The sequence below is a fragment of the Procambarus clarkii genome, chromosome 2 (assembly GCF_040958095.1).
Source record: "Procambarus clarkii isolate CNS0578487 chromosome 2, FALCON_Pclarkii_2.0, whole genome shotgun sequence".
Lineage (NCBI taxonomy): Eukaryota > Metazoa > Arthropoda > Malacostraca > Decapoda > Cambaridae > Procambarus > Procambarus clarkii.
This window is the reverse complement of record NC_091151.1, coordinates 50,831,047-50,851,382: the sequence shown is the minus strand read 5'-3', so window position 1 is coordinate 50,851,382 and position 20,336 is coordinate 50,831,047. Positions and strand designations below refer to the sequence as shown.

At 36.6% G+C, this 20,336-nt stretch overlaps 1 protein-coding gene across 2 annotated transcripts in view; it reads left to right on the top strand.

The window, feature by feature from the left end:
• LOC123762344 (uncharacterized) overlaps positions 1–20,336 on the top strand; it is a 360,436-nt gene that overhangs the window by 315,040 nt on the left and 25,060 nt on the right. The window contains exons 5-7 of one of the 2 annotated variants that reach the window (XM_069326012.1): positions 3,989–4,028; positions 13,909–14,051; positions 18,282–19,322. In XM_069326012.1, coding sequence (XP_069182113.1) covers positions 3,989–4,028; positions 13,909–14,051; positions 18,282–19,322 — 1,224 coding nt within the window. The remainder of the gene's footprint in view (positions 1–3,988; positions 4,029–13,908; positions 14,052–18,281; positions 19,323–20,336) is intronic. The other variant, XM_069326022.1, reaches the window with a different exon arrangement.

Here is a 20,336-nt window from a genome sequence, read left to right as displayed (position 1 = left end):
AAAAAGTAGTCTAGCCATGTTTGTGTATGTATATAAATACATAGTTAACTAAATTTACCCCACTAGACCCCATTCCTGCATGCTCACTTCCAGCTTTAACAAATGCATTCCCCACATTTGACGAATATACTGTATCCCACTACCATCATTATGTAGTCCAATTTTATCTACAAATTCATTTTGGGAGCAGGTAACATGTTACCCTCGCAGAGGTTAGTTGGGTACTGATTGCTTCCCAAGTTTATCATATCAAAGACACTGTCCCCAAAGGCCTCTGATGATTGCATCCACAACCAAGAATTTGCAGACTTGATGTAAAGTTCCTGTGTACTGTATTGCAGCACTCACAGGAATGGTTTACATACCCCAGAAACCTAAAAAATACTTACTAATGCCTTTCAAAGCAGATGGGTTAAATATATAACCATACATATACAGTATTGTTGATTACTCAAGTCTTACTTTAATATACATTTAAAATCAAATGAATATATACATACAGTACAGTACAGTATATTAATATTCTAGTCATAGGCAATACAAGCTATAGCTTTAGATTTGTATTAAAGTACTGTAAAGTATTTCACATTACTGTACTTTGTATTTTAAAAGTACTGTATACACATTACCAGAGTGCTAATCTAACTTTAGAGAGGAAGAATTTTGTATATTCTTTACTATATAGTACAGTATATGAATATTTTAAGGGATATAATACATAGCACTCTTCCATAATTTTCCATAAATTACTTCTCATGTTTCTTTACATCAGAATACAGTACATACTCATAAATGTTTGTTCATATTTTTTTCCTGAATACATGTATAGTAACTAAAGTGTGAATTGTTTAGAAGCGTAAATCTCTTTACTTCCTACAAATTTAGATGTGTAGGAGACTTTTACTATATATTAATTGTAAAATAAACTTAGGGTAAAGTGAACAAATCCACAAGGGCTGTGACGAGGATTCGAACCTGTGTCTGGGAGCATCCCAGACACTGCCTTAATCGACTGAGCTACGACAGGGTAAAAGTCTTGTTCACTTTGATGCATCACGTTAGTGTGATCTCTGTGTGTGTTAGGGTAAAGTCTCTGAATAGTGTTACTGTACATTGTAACGTATGTACGTGTGTGGTGAAAAAGGTGTGGGGAAATTTCCCACACCCTGTGTAGTATAAGCAAAGGTTTAGTGTAAAGCTGTAGGCTATTCACATTCACTTTGTTCTATAATATGACTGGAGAACCTGCACCATATTGTATGTAACTCATAAGTCTATGCTTATATTGGACCAAGCTCTCACAAATCAAGTAGGAGTAGAAGGACTCCCAGAACCCCCTCCAGGTACAATCCAGGTATAATATAACACATTACTGCAGGGCTTTGGTACAACGGGTCAGTCTTACTGCTTGCATTAAGGACAATGATGATGATGATATGAGAGGGGAAAGAAAACAAGCAAGCAAGCACATATCTGCTGCACCACGATGACATCTAGAAGTTATGAGTTAACATCCATTTTAATGAATTAGCATTAATTACTTTTTATTAAATATTATTACAGGTGTGCTAGATGTACACGATTATCTTTGACTATTAACTATCTGACTATTACACAAAACTTTGCGTATTAGTGTTCCTTGTGGCACTTATTAAGAAAATATTAATGTATATACAGTACTGTATATCAGTTTAAGTAATATTTTATTACAGAGTTTCATTAAAAATATATGATGCATAAAGAGGGATCATATAAGTAAACATGCATTACTTACTACTGTACATACTAATTTAATCCCTAAATAACATCAGTTTCTCTGACATGTTATGAAAATTTAACCAAGTTTGACCCCTCTAGTGTTGTTTAATTATTTAGTTAATTATGCATTTGGGTAGGAAATTTCCCACACCCTGTGTAGTACTGTATAAGCAAAGGTTTAGTGTAAAGCTGTAGGCTGTTCACTTATTAGCAAGAGTTTAGTGTAGAATATATCACATTTACAGGGGTTTCTTGTACATAGTCATACGTGACAACGGTTTAGTACACATTTCATTAAAATCTGTCTGTTCTGACCCCTCGGTACCTGCTCTGGCTGCTCGACTGTAAAGATTCCTGGCATCTCAAGGTCCCCCTATAGGATGCCAAAAATGTTCATTCTCTTTCTACATTTCCTCAATTTTTGGGGGCTATAACTATAAATTTGGTGTCAAAATGTTCTCAAAATGAATTTTCTAGAGTACCTGTATGTATATGCAACAAATGGTGTATTGATAATAGATAATGACAGTGATGAATAAATGGATGTTTTGAAAATTTCCACAATAACCAGTTCATGTTGCTGTAAAAAAAAGAATACCTGTATATACATAAGTTGAGCAATAACATCTTGCATGATGGACAGTTGGCCAAACTGATCTTTGGTTGGTCTTTTGATACTGTACTTTATTTGCTCCCCTGAACAGCTCTGGCTGCTGTGCTAAAAAAAAAAAATTGAGATGGAATATGTCATCGGAACACTTGCTATCAAAGTACGAATGACGTCTTTTTAGCATTATTAGAACACTAAAGTGTTAGTGGAGTTGGGTTTGAGGTTATTACCATTTAGTACTTTTGACACTAAATTTTGTTTGTACTGTACTGTACTGTGGTTATGAAGAAATAATCATGTCAGTAGTGATGTAAGCCAGTGTGAGAAGCATGTTTACTGCCTAAGTGACTCATGCGTGCTTGATACACCTGTAATAACTTTTAGTTTGGTGTGATTTAATGCAGAGTAGGTTGCTGAGGGTAGTTTATCTTGAGTAGGGATGTTATGGGTACTTAAATGATAACTTGTAGACCAGATCCACACACTAGAAGGTGAAGGGACTGACTGACGTTTCGGATCCGTTCCTGGACCATTCTCCAGTCACAATCGACTTGAGAATGGTCCAGGACGGACCGCAACGTCGTCCCTTCACCTTCTAGTGTGTGGTCTGGTCAACATTCTTGAGCCACGTTAGTGTGACTCATCGCCTGAATATGATAATTTGTATGAAACAAATGACATACAATTAGCCACTGTGGGGAAAAGCATGTTTGTGTTAATATGGAAGCCTCCAAGCAATTGTACATATCTGTACTTCAGTGTACAGTACAGAGTACTTATTCTACTGTGCTCTACTAAGCATGGTCGTAGCAAAATTTAATTGTTTCCCAAATTCTGTAGCAGATTTTTATGCATATGGAAACTCAGTGAATGCTATTTCCAATGAAAATTAACAATTTGCTGTATTTTTAGGTGATACATATGTACAATGCCATTTTGGAAAGTGAACTATACTTGAAATGCACAGAACTTTTGAGTAAAATACTGCACGTAACTTGGAAATTTAGCAATTTATGAATTGTGGATTTGTTGTGGATACATGTTTGGGGCTCTGTTCTATTTAATTACAGGTCCTTGAACTAATACAGTGCTGTATTTGAGTACAATATAATTTAGGATGATATAACTGGTATTGTTTAAACAGGCCAGTGATAATTGTCTTGTGTATTCAAGTAATACTGTTTCCCCATGTGTGTGTGGATCTAAGTACTACTGTATAGTACTAGCCAAGATATTTAGGCCTTTATGCAACATGTCCGCACTCCTAAGGCGAGGTAGACATTCATGTTGCAAACACCTTTCAATGTAATCCACTTTTCAAAATGGCTTGGAGCACATATTGTACCCGGTATACTTTTTAGTGGAAAATTATACAGTAATTGCCTTTGCTATCAGAGTAACACTTTATTTCAATTATTTGTTAGTATTGGTTAGTTATTTTTTGTTGAATTTTCTACTTCTTGCATTAGTCATATGTTATATAATATTTGTAAGTATTTCAACAAAAAATTCATAGCTGAACAGACTGGTTTATGTTCAGATCTTAATAATAGCATTTGATATTGAGGAAATTGGAGCCCAGAAGCCCAGGATACTTATTGAATATTTTTATTTTTTCAGGAAAAGGAAGCCAACAAGAAGAAAGGCCGCTCCAAAGAAGGTAATGCATGAACCCTATGAGACGAACTGGTTGAAGTAGTGCGAGTTTTTGCACAGAGCACACTTTGCTTACTTGAATGGTACACAGGTTGCAATAATGAGCGTTGCACAAAACATTATTCTTCTCAAAATTTCATATTTTCTTACATATTCTAATTTTTTTTTTGGATAAGCTCAGTCACTACATACAGTACTGGTATAACTTCAATTTGACTACACTACTACATATATTAATACGAATTTTCAATGAGTTCATTTATCAGTACGAATTAACCAAAAAGATGCATTATCACATGTTTGCAGAAAGCTGAAGACATTTTGTAATGTACTGTACACTATATTAAGTGAACCATTTAATTTAACAAATATTCACATTGATATGCATTAATTGGCTTTCACTATCAATAATACTCTATCAAGGAATTTGATACTATTTTCAGTATCAAGGAATTTGGCTTTCAGTATCAATAGATAAAAAGTACAGTATTGTACTCCAATTTGTGAAATGAGCTAATATGTCATAATAGAATTCCTTTTAAATGAGCAATTTTGAATGAGCTTGCATAACATTACTGTTCTATTGAATGAAGTTAGTAAAATCACTTTTCTCGGAGGGCTCCTATTATTGGCTCCTTGGTGCTTGTTACCTGACAAGCTCCACCCAATGTAATCCATGCTAGGCCTTGCAAGTCATTTAAGACTACTTGGTACCAGAAGCCAAAGCCTTGTCCCTCCCCTAAGAAAAGGCCACCAGAAAGATAGACAAACCAGAATGTACAAACAGTAAGGTAAAAACTCCTATAAAACAAGACGGCAAAGCCCCAAGATAAACATATCGTCCCATGGTGAATCGGTTATCTTGTTAGTTCCACCTGAGAACCACCAGAGGAATCTACTCCTAATTCCTTAAACCCATAGCCATAAACCTTAGTCATTTTGCATAGTTGAATGTCACTGATGTTATTATGCTCCTCTATCTGCTCCAGTGCTCTCAAGAGCGTAGTTGTTCAGGCAAGTATTTGTCATCTTGGTCATTGTTTTTGTTCTGTGAGGGCCATTTGCTTATGCATTTGTTCTGTTTTTAGTGTTTTCTTCGTGATGCATATATGTATATTTATACCTCGTTTCTTGTGTGACTGTTCACCTCGGACTGCCCATGCCTAGAGTGATTATTTCAGGTGTTCCGGGTGTTGCCCTTGCCCAGCCAGAGTTGCCTTCTCTGGTGGGTTTGAGTGGTTGTGTCTGAAAGGCCAACATCAAGTGGAAGGTACCTCGCCCATAGCAGTATACGGGTCTTTGAGTCCTCTGTGAGGCTTTGTCGATGGGGACACTCTGGATTTTCATATGATGGTCACACAGAGGATTTCTGTGCTCGTTATATAGCACACTGTTTGCACCCTTAACAGCTGCATTTGGCACTAGGTTGTTTTTGGTTCTTGTAATATTTGGCGAGTAGCCCATGTCCAGTGTTTAGTTTCTTGTTTAGTCTACCTTTTGGGACATGGCAAGTCCCTTGCATTTTTTGGGGGGAGTGGGGGGGGGGTTATTATGGATTCTGCCCTCACAGGGTGTAAATTTGAAGGATATGTCTTGGGTTTGATGTATAGTATTCCAATGGCCATTCGTACTACCTCCTTCATGCCACCTATTCAATGGGGGGGGGGGGGATGTGTTCCACCCTGAGAACCGTGACGTGTGTAGTCATTGTGTGATCGTTTTAGCCAAGCCTTCCTCTAGGGATTCTGCTTATCAGGTGACTGCCACTTTATGGGCCAGGTTTGCCCGCCTATGTAGGTTGTAATTCAAGGTTGATGTGGTTGCCCCAAAGTTGTTCCCCTTTGTCTTTTAGGATCTGATCTTGAGGCAGTTGGTGTTTCCTAGTTACTCCAAATTTGCTTTTCCATTTCCTTCAATGTCTGGAAGGTGGTGTTCAGCAGGCTCAGGGGCTTCTTCCCTTGCTCCTAGTTATGAAGCATCTAAGAATTTTGGAATCTTGGTGGTTATAATAGTTTAGTTGTGTGTTAGGTCCTTCTCTGGTTACCGCCTCTTCTATTTCCAAAATAATTCAGTTAGTACTTCTTTTTGTGATGTGATAACTTGAGAGGAGAGGCTACATACCGGTGGTTTTGGGTGGTGGTTAATTAGTCACTAATTTCCCCTTAACTGAGGTTGCTTTGTATGGCTCTTCTCCATCCCTAGTGAGTACCCTTTTGTTTTTTCTCCATGGTGACATAGCAATAATGAGTCACTAATGGGAGCTCTCCCAGATATTCAGTGTTAAATGTAATGAAATCTCTTTCTGGTGGGTTCTTGGTGGTTCCTTGGGACCCTGCCTTACCTGTTCATCTTTGGACTTTGCTGTCTTATTTTCTATGCTTTGTTAACCTTCTTGTTTGTATGTTTCGGTTTGCCCTCCTTTCTGGTGGCCTTTTCTCGGTTAGGATGATCTTGGATCCACCACTCCTTGGGCCTCTTTAGAGGAACCAGGTTTTGGCCTTTGGTCCCCAGTAGGTTTACAATGACTCACAAGGGATTGAAGTGGGTAGCATGTACCATGGATCTACCAAGGATCTTCCAGAAACAGGCATTTCATTATATTAAACTTTTTCTGGGGGGAGCTCCTTGAGGCTTCCTGAAGCTACCACACAGATTCAATGCCAAACCACTAGGTGTCATCGGTCATGGAGTTCTATTGGCCTACTAGGGACCAAGAGCCAGAAAGTCAGTGGAACAAAACAGGCCACTGCATGGTTAAAACCAAGACTGCAGCCTCATAACTGCCAAAAAAAAAAGCTATGAAAACAAACAACCAAATTTTGTGAAATTAGCACGAGCTAGTTTGCCCTTCCTTCTTCCCCCTCGTCTTGGGGGAAGAAGGAGGCAGGTGAAAATAGGTGGTGATAGGAGGCAGGTGATCCATAGAGAAGGAGAAAATAGGACACTTACCAGGGAGGAGGCAGCACCAAAGGTATCAAAGCCAAGAAAAGACCATCGGCTGTGACAGATGACTTAAAGCCACACAAGGCCTCTGAGGACCAGGAATATTCATAAGATATTTGGTCACCAAGCCCCTGTTAGACTTCCAAAACCTCCTGCACCCGAATATTGGTACAAGACATATTAGCAGATACTACTGTCAGAGCTGCATACTTCCGGATATCATGGGCACGAGAGTAGACTGCAGGCTGGCTAGATTTAATGACATTGCGGCCGACCACCAGAGAAATAAAAAGAGTCCAGAACAGGGAACCAGGGAAACCGGATCAACCCCACAATGAATCCACTGATTTTCATCATGCAATGGCCTGTTTTGTTTCATTGACTTTCTGGGTACTTTCCCTGATGGTGGCAATTATGATTAATTTTAAATGTAGTGTTCATAGGCCATCGCTCCTTGTGCCTCTCTAAGGGGGGCTTATGGTCCCTGGTAGGCTAATAGAATTCCACGACCGATGGCATATAGTAATTTGACATTGATTCAGTGTGATAGCTTCAGGTAGACGCCTGGGGCGCCTGACAGCTGAGTGGACAGCACTTCGGATTTGTAGTCCTGAGGTTCCGGGTTCAATCCCTGGTGCAGGTGGAGAAAAATGGGCAAAATGTTTCTCTCGTCCTATTGCCCCTGTTACCTAGCAGTAAATAGGTACCTGGGAGCTAGACAGCTGCTTCCTGGGGGTGTGTGTAACAAAAAGGAGGCCTGGTCAAGGACTAGGCCGTGGGGACGCTAAGCCCCGAAATCAAATCAGTCTCAAGATAACCTATATATGGGGATAGCCAGTCTGTGGAATTCCTTAAAGCTTACTTGCAAGCTGCTCTGTGGGATTCCAGGATGTTTGGCTGCTAATTTGTTATGAATATTTGTATAAGAGAGAGAGTATACACTGGTAACTACCTTTTAAAATTCTGTTGAATTCATTAGTTACATTTCTACAATTCAGTACTAGTATACTATATTGTACATAATGCTTTACATCCAACATTCACTGTGTGTTAGGCAGATAAATGGTTATCATAAGGCTTCTTTCTCGTAATGAGAAACGCAGATGAAAAACATTTCTTATGCATGAACAGTAAAGAGAAAATTGTTCAGGTACTTACAATCCTTTGTAGTCTATTTAATATATTTTTTATTATTGATGCCTGTCCTTTTTTTTCAATTCTACTTCCCTAATGGCCAGCACAGTTTTTTGTCAAAATGTTGTCCTCAATCTTTAAGTCAATCAAGTCCTCTTCAGTTGTGTCATGTATACTGGTACTGTACATTGATCATCTTTTGGCGTCCGATTCATTATCGTGCATGTTTATCATGCATTACGGTTTCATTTGGTATTCCATTTCTTCTTTACTCCCTGCACTTGTTCTATCATTATAGTACAGTGCTTGTAGGAGATTTAAACACTATTCATTATTGTGTGGGGTAAAAGTGTCCACTACGGCTAACCATAGCCTGTGCTGCTTGGATCTTTTGTTACGAGTGGCTGAATCTTAAACAACAACAACATACTCATCATTTGAATACTTCCTGTCTTCTTAAAATCCTTTGTACTGTCATGTTTTTTTCTATTTTTGTCTTTTGCTAAACATGTACCATTTAGCTACGTCTGTGGTCTTCAGTCGGTAGTAATATTTGACTATACGTAGTCATGTAGCTTTCCAAAATTAAAGTCGCTTATCTCCTACTTTCTTTACTTAATATATATGCTTGCGACACAGCTCTACAAAGCTTTTAAGCATTGAACAAGACATGATATATTTCCACCAATTTTATCTCTTAACTTTTAGACATCAATCTATTAAAAATTCTGGAATACATATCTTATATTAATTAGGTTTTTAATTTGTAATAGATAAGTTCTATTTTGTTTATTATAGCGAGTCCTACACAAAAAATTTTTTTTTCATTAATGAAACAAAGAAGAGTATTTGGTTGTAAAGAGAGCTGCCTCTTGAATCCTCTGTCGTGACCAGCTCTGCCCCCCCACACCTTGCACATTTTAACACTTGCACATTCTAGCATACTGTCTGCACTTTCTATAATTGGCTTATAATTCATCTTTTTTATAGGTAACTTTACTTCCAGATAACAGGTGGATGGCCTGAAACTATATTATTATTATTTATATTTTTCATACGGAAATATGTATATCTTATTGGCTGGTGTATATTATGATTGTATAAGGTAGGTACTGTTAGTATAAAAACTGCCTAGCTCTCAATATACAGTTATTATTATTGGTTAAGCACATATAAAGTGATTTATGACTAACTAAAGCACCTTCCCTCCCCTATTGCACAATGGTGGTGGTGGTTGTACACATCATCGGGCACCACCTTGGGGTGAGTCCGAGTAAGCTGGTGCATGTCTTGCCTGGTGACGTGACGTGACGTGACGTGTGTGAGTGTGTGTAGCTCTTCGGAATGAAACAGTTTCTGATTGCCTGCGAAAAAGATTATCATTAAATGATTTCTAAATCCCATAGAATTGAAATAGTGTACAGTAGTCCCTAATTAGATTATCATGTTCTGTTTTTATATTTTATTGAAGATGGGTACCATTATTTATTAGTAAAATATTTATAGCATTGAACATTTGATGTGAATGGTTATTTTTGCATCGTATATAGTATTCATGCAAAGATATAATCCGAAAGAAATGTTACCATCTTAATTGCAAAATTATTCAGCATGATTTCTATTTGTGTAAAAGCAACTACAGTATTGTTAGTTAGTTCTTGTTTATAATCCCTGTGTTTTAGATGGAGTCCAGCTTCATCTGGTCAGAATTTATTTGACATTTTTTGCCTTTGATAATGTTGAAACTCAACATTATACAACAAGTAACATTAAACTGATACAAATAAGTAACATTAGATTTAACACTAACATAATGTTATTATTTTATCAAAGAATAATAAATCCTTATTGGTTACCTCTTTTTTTATTTTATCTGGTGATGCTAAATATCTTGATAGTGAGACACACTGTGGATGCTTATACTGTATGTTGTGGCCTCGTCAAGGCCAGTCATTTTGTAATACTAAACTATTTAGTTTGAAAGCATGTATATTCCACTCAAAAATGAATAAAGTTTCAGATTTGGTTTGCAGTTAATAAGTAAAATTTTAGAATTAAACTTAGTGGACTAAAAAGAAAAGCATGCTGTTTACTTAAACTTAAAAGTTGACAGTCAATTAGTGTACAGCATGTATAAGTTGCAGTTCTACCCCAGGCTCACCGTCTACACATCTAGTTAATAATAAGAATGAGAAAATCCGTAGGAGCCGTGATGAGGATTCGAACCTATGCGCTGGCTGTTCCCAGGCACCCACTCCATACAACTAGGCCACGACATAGAAGGATTGCAACCCGGAGCACTACTGCACCCATTAGGATTCCTGAGGCTTTCACTGAAGCCATGTCGTGGCCTAGTTGTCCTGGAGTGTGTGCCTGGGAACAGCCAGTGCACAGGTTGAAATCCTCATCACGGCTCCTACGGATGTTCTCATTGATGCATCACGTTAGTGTGATTTCTCTCTGTGTATTGAAAGAGGAGTGTCAGAGGTAGAACATTTCTAGATGACAGAGTGCATGGGGGGGATTGTGTGAAACTCTGGTTCAGCTGCAGTGGATGCCTCAGGAATCCTCATGGAGTGCAGTAGTAGCCCAGGCTGCAATCCTTTTGACCATGTGGCCAAGTTGTCTGGAGCATGTGCCTGAGAACACCCAGCACATAGGCTCGAATCCTCATCACGGCTACTATGGATATACTGTACAGTAGTCATTGATGCATCATGTTAGTGTGATTACTCTCAGTGTAGTAGTAGTAGTAATAATAATAATAATAATGTAGCGTAATAGCTTGCCATAGAATTTTATTAAATTGGAATTCTGTTGTGCAGTTCATCTACAATTCTGTATATAGTTACCATTTCATTAGGAATTATTATTAAATATTCTTTACAGAAGTACAGTACACACACTAAATACAGTATTTTTGTCTGTTTTGACATTTTACATTGAGAATAATAATACTGTATAATTTATGTGTACAGTGCAATATGTCCAATTTGGTGCATGGTTTTGTACAAAATATATTGCATGCCTCCCACTCCTTGTTGATGATGATTGGCTTCACATATAATAGAAAAACATAACAAATCTAAAATGGTCCAGGCCAAGCCCATTGTGGATTTGCCAATTTGTTTCTGTTTTAGATACGTTGCCCCTATGTTAGCCTAATGATGTGTAACCTTACAAATGCTAACATGCATTTAATTTTTGTGTTGTTTAAAGTGATTTATTTGTTAAATTATGTAAGTATATTAAGAAATTAGTTTTCTTGTTTAATATTATTACTGTATGTATTTATGGATGAAAATACAATACTGAATACAAATTGTGAAGTATGGATGGGAGTGACATTTGGCCCCCTTGATGTGAGGTTTAGGGCAAACTTCGTTTAGTGGCAGTCTTCTCCTCTAAGCATACTGTATTTAGCAACCTTATGCTAATTTTTGTTTAATTGTAACTAAAGAAAACGTACAGATGTTTGTCGTGTAAAAACAACAAATAATATTAAAAGTTGTCTGGCAGTAATGAGAGGATCAGTGGTGTCCCATCTGCCCTCTTCACCCCCTGAACACAGTACAGTAGTCTTAATACGGTACTCTGTTACACTCAAGAACCACGGAAACTGTAAAAGTCCTCTGGCCTAGACCGGGGAGCCGGTCGGCCGAGCGGACAGCACGCTGGACTTGTAATCCTATGGTCCCGGGTTCGATCCCGGGCGCCAGCGAGAAACAATGAGCAGAGTTTCTTTCACCCTATGCCCCTGTTACCTAGCAGTAAAATAGGAACCTGGGTGTTAGTCAGCTGTCACAGGCTGCTTCCTAGGGGTGGAAGCCTGGTCGAGGACCGGGCCGCGGGGACACTAAAGCCCCGAAATCATCTCAAGATATACCAAGCTGCTGCCATTTACATCCACCCAAGCTCGCATAACCAGGTCTTTTCCGAATCCAAACTCATTCAATTTATATAGATGGCTTCATCTTTTATTTTGTGTTGATTATGCAGTCATCTTAACCCATTTCAATATAAAGAAAATATAGAATACAGTAAATGCAAAATTGATTGTGAAAATCATAAATCTTCTTAAAGCAATGTTTTAGGAAGCCTGTGTTCAGGATAAGAGGCAATGCTCTCCCTCCCCTTTACCTCTTTCTATCTACAGTAATAAAATACATCAGAGACTAACAAACTATTAAACAAAAACAGAACTGTATAATAAAAATAGCTCAATGTGTTGGGACAGGCAGCTAGTGTGTATATACATGTTAGGCTTATATTGAGGTCCCCTTCAATGTCGAGCTACTAACCCTCCGCAAGATGCAACCCTCACAACAAGCTAATTAATTCCTGGATACCTATTTATTGGTAGGTGAACAGGCGCATTAGGTGATGGGGAAAAGTGCCCAACTATTTCTGACTCGGAATTCAAACCCAGAAGTCTCAGTTGTGAGTTGAGAACAAACCCGACTGTACTACTTACAGTACTTATTTACATATGTAAGAAAATAGGAAAATAGGAAAATAGCCAAACATAAACACAATAAAAATAAATGCTACAGTGCTACTGTATCCCATTACATAACATAAGGAGTTCTATTTGGCCTACTGAGGACCAGAGCCATAACCTGCCCCCACACTCGGAGAGGCAGAGAGTGGGTGACACTTCTCCAATCCCACCGAGAAAGTACTGTATCCTGACAGACAGTGAACCAGTATAGACAACTGCTGGGTTCAGAAGTCAAATTTTCAAAGCTGCCAAAGAAACTTCCTCATACGATGTAAATAAACGATCAAGTCTCTCGATCCTAGTATGAGCTCATTAGCATTAAGAAAATTCACTTTTTCAAATGGACTGGTAGACGGCTATAAAAAGTTACCATAAGTGAAAAGCTGGTGGAGGCCAAAACTGTCAGTACTGTAGTTTCAAAGCATTACATGACAAAGAGTGCTGGGAAGACGGGACACCACGAGTGTAACTCATCCTGTAACTACACTTGGGTAAAAAAATAACAACATAGCTCATCTGCACATTCCAATAAGACTCCTGGTGCTACTTCGTCAAATAATATTTCTTTATATCTATAGTAGTATAGCATTTCCCTACTGCTGTCTATTTGGATAAGCCAGCTATTTGGTTGTGTATTCCACATCCGTTACATAGCCTCAATTGTGAGAAATAATGTTTTTCTTACGGGGTGCGTGAGTCGCCACTGATTGAGCTTTGTTTTGTCTTTTGCATGAACATCAAAGAATTTTCTCAACTTACATTTCTTTAGATTTTGTTTCAAGTTCTGATCATTAGGCCACCACATCAGTCAAAATAGAAGGAATGTGTTAATGAAGGTTTCTACATGCAGTAAATGCAAGAAGGAACATTATATGATGAATTTTCAGCAGTAATTAGAGCAACATTATAAAAAAAAACTATGTATATGTATGTATGTATAGAATGAAATATGAGTGTGTGTGTGTGTGTGATAACTGGGATTGGTATATATGGGGAACTCAAATTAGTTCATTTACATTGATTTCCTCCATTCTGTAGTTACCACTTACTCAATTATAGAAGTGCTGATGGCATTTCAATTAAATGTGGTCAATGTTGTGATTTTATAATTACAGGAAGATCATACGCATTCCTGGTTTTATTATGTGCTGTAAATCCTGTTCAACTTAATAAAAAAAATTCTGTAATTTTATTTTTTAATTGATTTATTTTTTATATTACAAATTTTGTTTTGTTAAAGATGTCATTGAATATGAACAGACCCTCATAATATAGCACTCTAAAATAATTTGTATTTACTCTACAGTGATGATTCATGAACCTGCAGTGTTGATTGAGGGTGTACTGTTCCGTGCACGCTACCTTGGCTCAACGCAGCTCGTCTCGGAAGGTCAGCCCACCAAGACCACACGGATGATGCAAGCCGAAGAGGCAGTTTCTCGTATCAAGGTAAGTTTCAAGTGGAAGGATATTTGAAAGTGTAGAATTGCTGTGTAAAGGTATTTTTGTGAAATAATTACATTTTTATGATGTACAGTATATGTACTAAGCTTCTGTACATGGGTGTGTGTGTGTGTGTATATATATATATCGTATATATAATGTGTGTGTATATATATAGATAGGGGTACCACCTCTGGCGTAATTGTTGGGATCCATAGCCTCGAAGAAGAAGAAAAAGAGTATTCAGAGACGACCTTGTAGATTCTCACTGAACACTTTAATATTTTCTTCTCCTTCCACCCCTATATTATATATATTATAAATATTGTACTGTATATTATATATATATATATAATATATATAATATATATTTTATATATAATAATATATATATAATATATAATAAAATTGTCGTACCTAATAGCCAGAACGCACTACTCGGCGTACTATGCAAGGCCCAATTTGCCTAATAGGCCAAGTGATTTTTGTTATTTTCAAAAAAATTGTTTCCAGTTGGTTTATTTAAAATAATATTATTATATTACAAACATGAATTACTGACTTAGTTTTGTTAGTTTGAATTTATAGATAGGTTAGGTTAGGTTTGGTCATATATTTCTACGTTAGTTTTAATTCAAATTAAAAAAAAAAAAAATTTTTATATAATGTAATGGAAAGCTTTATCATTTCATAAAAACAAAATTTAGAAAAATATTTAACTTCAGGAAAACATGGCTTATTAGTCAAATTGGTCCTAGCATAGTAGACCAAATAGTGCATTTTAGCTACTAGGTACTACATTTGTTATTTTTATATATATATACTCTAATATATATACAGTATATAATAAACATATACTGCTAAATATGTTGAAGTAACTCCTTTTTTATGGAGACAATAAAGGTAAGTTATTTTTCATGGAAGTTGTAAATGATAGTGTTGTAATTAAATGTAGCTTCCATGACTAATAATAAGCATTACTATGAGGTATTGAAGGGTATAGAAAGTTTCTCGAAAACATAACAAATTGACGAGAATTCTTCATCCTATCTGCAACCCAATTTTTATCCTTATTTATTTGTTGTATTCTTTTCTCTGATTTACCATACATTTGATGATGCTAAGAAACTTCATTTAATTGATTGTACATTAGGTAACATTTATTACTTCTTGTTTAAATGGTATTTGTGCAGTTTATATTAAATTTATTTAGTAACTCTAGGTGAAAGCCTTAATTCAGAAAAATATACGAGGAAAGTGTTCAATAGAAGAGCAAACTTTTATTTTTAATTTTTTTTTAATTATTTTTTTTTTTTTTTACAAAAGATGGAAAACACATTTAAATGTTTAAATGATAATTATACTGTAGATGCAAAGGTTTCCATGGTACATTGAGGTTGATGTTATTGTACTTTTTTGTGTAATAGTATTGGCAGTCGTGTGCATGCACGTGTGTGTGTGTGACTGTATATGAAAGCCTGCAAATTTAAGACTGTGCTTTTTTTGTGATAGTGTTGATGGAGTTAGTTATTGAGACATTGGCTTTTTCACGTACTGAAACAGTTTTATAATGTTGAGCATTTTTAACCTTATTCCTCTTAACAGTAAAGAATACTTGATAAGCAATTCTTGCAAACATTTTGCTTTTGAAATGTTATGCCAGGACTGGTTTGTGTAGTGATTGTAGCAACTTATTATAATTTAATGTATTGTGCTTGAATTTTATGTATAGTTAGTTTTATTTTATTAATTTAATGATTGTAACTACTTAATTACATTATAATGTTATTGACTGATTATTGTCACATGGATGTAAATGAATGAATTAATTTTGTTCCTAGATTGGAGTGCGTGTTTGAAATTCAATTATAATTGCTCTCGTTGGTTATTGTTTAGAGGCATCCGGCGACAGTCAGCAGATATAAGCAAGAGGTCCTGTAGCGTTATTGCTTCCCTGATTCTCACACCACGAGCCTTGCATCCCTATCTTAATCCCACCTTATGCAATTCATAGAAGGAATTTGAACTCGTGAAGATTTTCAATACATTTAGAAAACTGATTTGTTTGCTTTTGAATTATCAGATATAACATATACATATAATTTACAAATTTAAAAAAAAAAAAATTTTAATTTTTATCATTGTTGGAGTAAATATTGTTTTGCCATATTATTTTGGGCATTAGCTGTTTTCTGAATCTGTCCGTGATTTTGCTGAAGCCTTCTTAGGTGGGAAAAGATATTCTGCCCTGCATGAATGTTTCTTTTGACACTGTGTTACCTCATCATGATCTGTTTTTTGAAAACTTCTAAGAGCCACTGTTTGACACCCGAAAGTCTATTCCATAAGATATCATCGCTTGGAGAAAAAAAAAAAGCCTACATAACTTTGTGTGTGTCGAGATTCAATGTCGAGGTGTGTCCCCAAGTTGTATCGTGTGATTAGTTATCTCGCTGGTAAACACCTTGAGTACCTGAATGTATCCAGACCATTAGATCTTTTTGTAGTGTTTCCCCTCTCTTAGATCACTTGACTCAAGGCTCATCTCATCCGCCATTGTTGTTACAGTTTTGCATGTCTTTTTTTTTTTTTTCTTTTTTTCGGGGCCAGATTGGGTGAGGCTGTCATTAATTTATAAACATATCACATGACCTAGGAACTGATGCCTTCAATATTTATGATACATTTATCCTGAATGCCTTTTTTTTTTTGTCCATTTTCTTCATGTAATCATGCAGTAACATAATGTCCTGAACAATCCATAATTGAAGATTGGTCATAGAATATTTGTATGCCAGGATATATGTATATGTATGTATACATAAAAAAATACACACACAAAAGGAAGGGGGGGTGGTAGGAGAAAAGCATACAGAAACTGTATTGGAGGGAACCTAAACATTCCCTCTAATGCGTTGTGTGTGGTTTCCTCCGCGGCTACGGGACCCCTTCCAGCCAGAGGTGTAAAAATAAATAAATAATATATATATATATATATATATATATATATATATATATATATATATATATATATATATATATATATATATATATATATATATATATATATATATATATATATTATATATATAAATATATGGAAACTGATGTGCAAGCATCACATGTTGAAGCCTCTAGTTGCTTTTTACACACAGTAACACAGTAACTAATGGAAGATTAAATATTCTTGAAAATAAAGGAAAGTTCTTTACAATGAGAATGGTAATAACTGCTTGTCTAGCTTTTATTTATCTTCCATTGCTATTATCATTTTTCTTCTCATATGATTTGGGGGGTACGGTAGTTCACAGGTTTCAAATGTGAAAAATACTTATTTACTGGAGGAGTTATTTATGCTGTACAAGAGCATGAACTGATCTGACCTTGGGAACACTTTCGCATGCATCAGTGGTGACAGTCGGAATATGTTTTGGGTTGCTAACGTGAGGTCAATTACTGTTTTTTTTTTTATTGAATAAACGAGGTCTGTGGTTATAAACAGAGTTCTTAAATGAGTTTTATAAGATGGGTAACACAGTGGACATAGACAGAAACTATGCCAGTGTTTTTCTTATTCATTTATTCTGCTTACCAGGCAGTGTTAATGTCTGTTTTGGTTGGTTATTATTCTTGAATAATTTTATTGTATTATTCTCATCAAAGACTACAGTTTTGATAGTTATAATTGTCATGTCATTCCCAAAGTGGTTGGTTCGGTGCTGGCTAACGTCGCTGCATGTGTGTCGTTGCTGCAAAGTGTATCAGTAACTAGCTTTTTGAAAGAGGGCAATTTGACCTCCCTTTCAGACCTTGTGTTATATTTTGGCTGATTCCTATAAAGCCAGCTTTATCAATAAGCCTAAGGCTTTATCATAAAGTTGTTAATTGATTATTAAGGTCCGCATCTTGTACATGTGTTTGGTTATTTATTTTATTTTTGCCTTGCTTTAAGAAAATATATGATTTCACCTGTCCCATTGTGTTCCAAAAGATATGTACCAAGTCCCCAGTTAACCCCTCCTCAGCAGTAGATGCAGTAATAACTCTCTATCAATTCGATTCATCCTCCTACAAGCTATATACAATTTGTTCTTATGAAACTGTTTCCAAACATGTTAAGAATTACTTTACCCCCTAAAGTTACCTCTCAACTGTTGTTACATAATAATGATTCTCGCTACCTAGAGAGTGTGTACAGTAGCTAGAGAACCAACCAAAACAACATTCCCCTGTCAGGATGCAGATGATGATAAGGAACTGCTGGCGGAATGTAACGATCCAGAGCCATCCCCAGAGCCCCCACTCTCCCCAAGCCCCAAACATTCACCTCTTCCCCATCACTCTATTAATTCTCTACATATGCCAAGGGAGTTAGAATCATCCAATGGCTTTTGCTCACCTAGGGAACATTCACCCAGGAGTCAGAATTCGCCAAGAACCTTGAATTCTCCTAAAGAACCAAAAATATCCAAGTCCCTTGGCTCTCCATTGGCTCATGAATCGGTTGCAGTTTCACCTCGAGTTGTTCATTCACCCCGCCGAGGACATGGGTGCTCCCACACTTCTCCTGATAGCCAACCTGCACATAATAATGCATGGAAACAATTACATAGAATGAGCCAAGGGGTTCCTGCATGCCCTTATATGGCTGATTTAAATCTGGTACATTCTAGTGTTCCTATTGTGTCACCATTGCCACCTGGTGTATTAGAGGAGCCAATTGGAATTCGAGATAATATATTAAACATCATGGAATCGAGTGATGAGCCATTAAATGTGGATGGAGATGATGATGATTATGAAGAGGAAGAGGAGGATGAAATTGAAGAGGAAGATGAAAGAGAGGAGCGGCAACAAGTTATTACAGCAGAAAATGAGGAAGATGACGATGGTGAGGAGGATGATGATGTTGAGGAGGAGGAGGAGGAGGACGACGACGACGATGATGACGACGATGATGATGGTGAGGGAGGCAAAAATGTAAGCCTTGATAGTGAAGATCAGTGCATTGAGGTCCTTACAGTCATCCCAGGAACAAGTGTGACTGCTCAAGAGAATAGAGAAGCGCTGGAGATTGATGGAGGTGGAGGGAACTTGGACTGGGTCTCGGAGGAGGGTGGGGGACCAGGGCTTGGGCCTGCTGGCACTGTGTTCCACCTTCGTCTGGTGGGGTCCGTGGATGTTGCGGAGGAGTCAGGTAAAGCACCTGCTCGGAAGACAACCACATGTAAGCGGCCCAAGAAGGATATGGTTATGGAGGCTGTATCTCATCTAAAGGTGGGTCACATCTGGTCTTATTCAAGTGACTGGATTTTACATACTTCGTAATAATAAGAAATGATAAAATAAAAGTGAAACAAATATCAGTTTTGTAATTAATGTAATTCAATTGGTCAGTTTGATAACCCTCCCTTTTTATGAGCTTATTGCCACATTCAGTATTTTTATTGCTATACTTAACATGTTTTTAATCAATATACAATATTTGTCTTTAAACAAACATTTTTAAACGTGATCTATTGAGTTTGACTTCATAGAAAATGGCTGATTAGACTTAATAAGTTCATAAAATTTGATTAGATATTTTGTGCATTTTGTGAGAACACTACATATGCTTCTCCCTAGAAATAAAATTATTTTAGTAATTTACAAAGATGCATCAGAAATCTTTTAAAATCAATTGTGAGTTATTGCTGCCTTCCACACAGTGCAGGGATGTCCAAGCAAGTTCTCCGAGATACTGTGTTTATATGGCAGACGGCTCATGCCTTTATACTGTATATTCCTCCATATGCATTTTAGTTATGCTTCAGTTATTGAGACCAGGTATAACTAAGAAATTATCTTGGTTTAAATGCTTAAAAGTTTTGTCAGTGGATGAATACAAGAGTTATAAGTATTTTTTGCATGGATATTTTTTGTATGACTGTAGAAGCTAATAGGGAGAAGGAAGTACAATAGTGTGTTTGGATGCAATAGAGAAGTATATATGTTGGAAGTTCATTTTCATTTGAATAAATCATTAGCATTGTTTACCATGCAGTTCCCCCCCCCCCTCCCTGCATGTATGTATGTACCATTTTCTCAGCATATGTGAGATTTTGTTCTTAACTATTCTTTTGTCCGTCATACACTGCTCTTCCACACAAACCCCTGGTCTTTCTCGCCATGTGTAGTGTAAATGTTATTGAAAATGTCATTTTTATCTGATTTAAATTAAATCTTATAAAATCTATATTAGATTTGATGTACGTAGTCCTTACAGACAATATGTTTTTCCTCTTGTCTTAC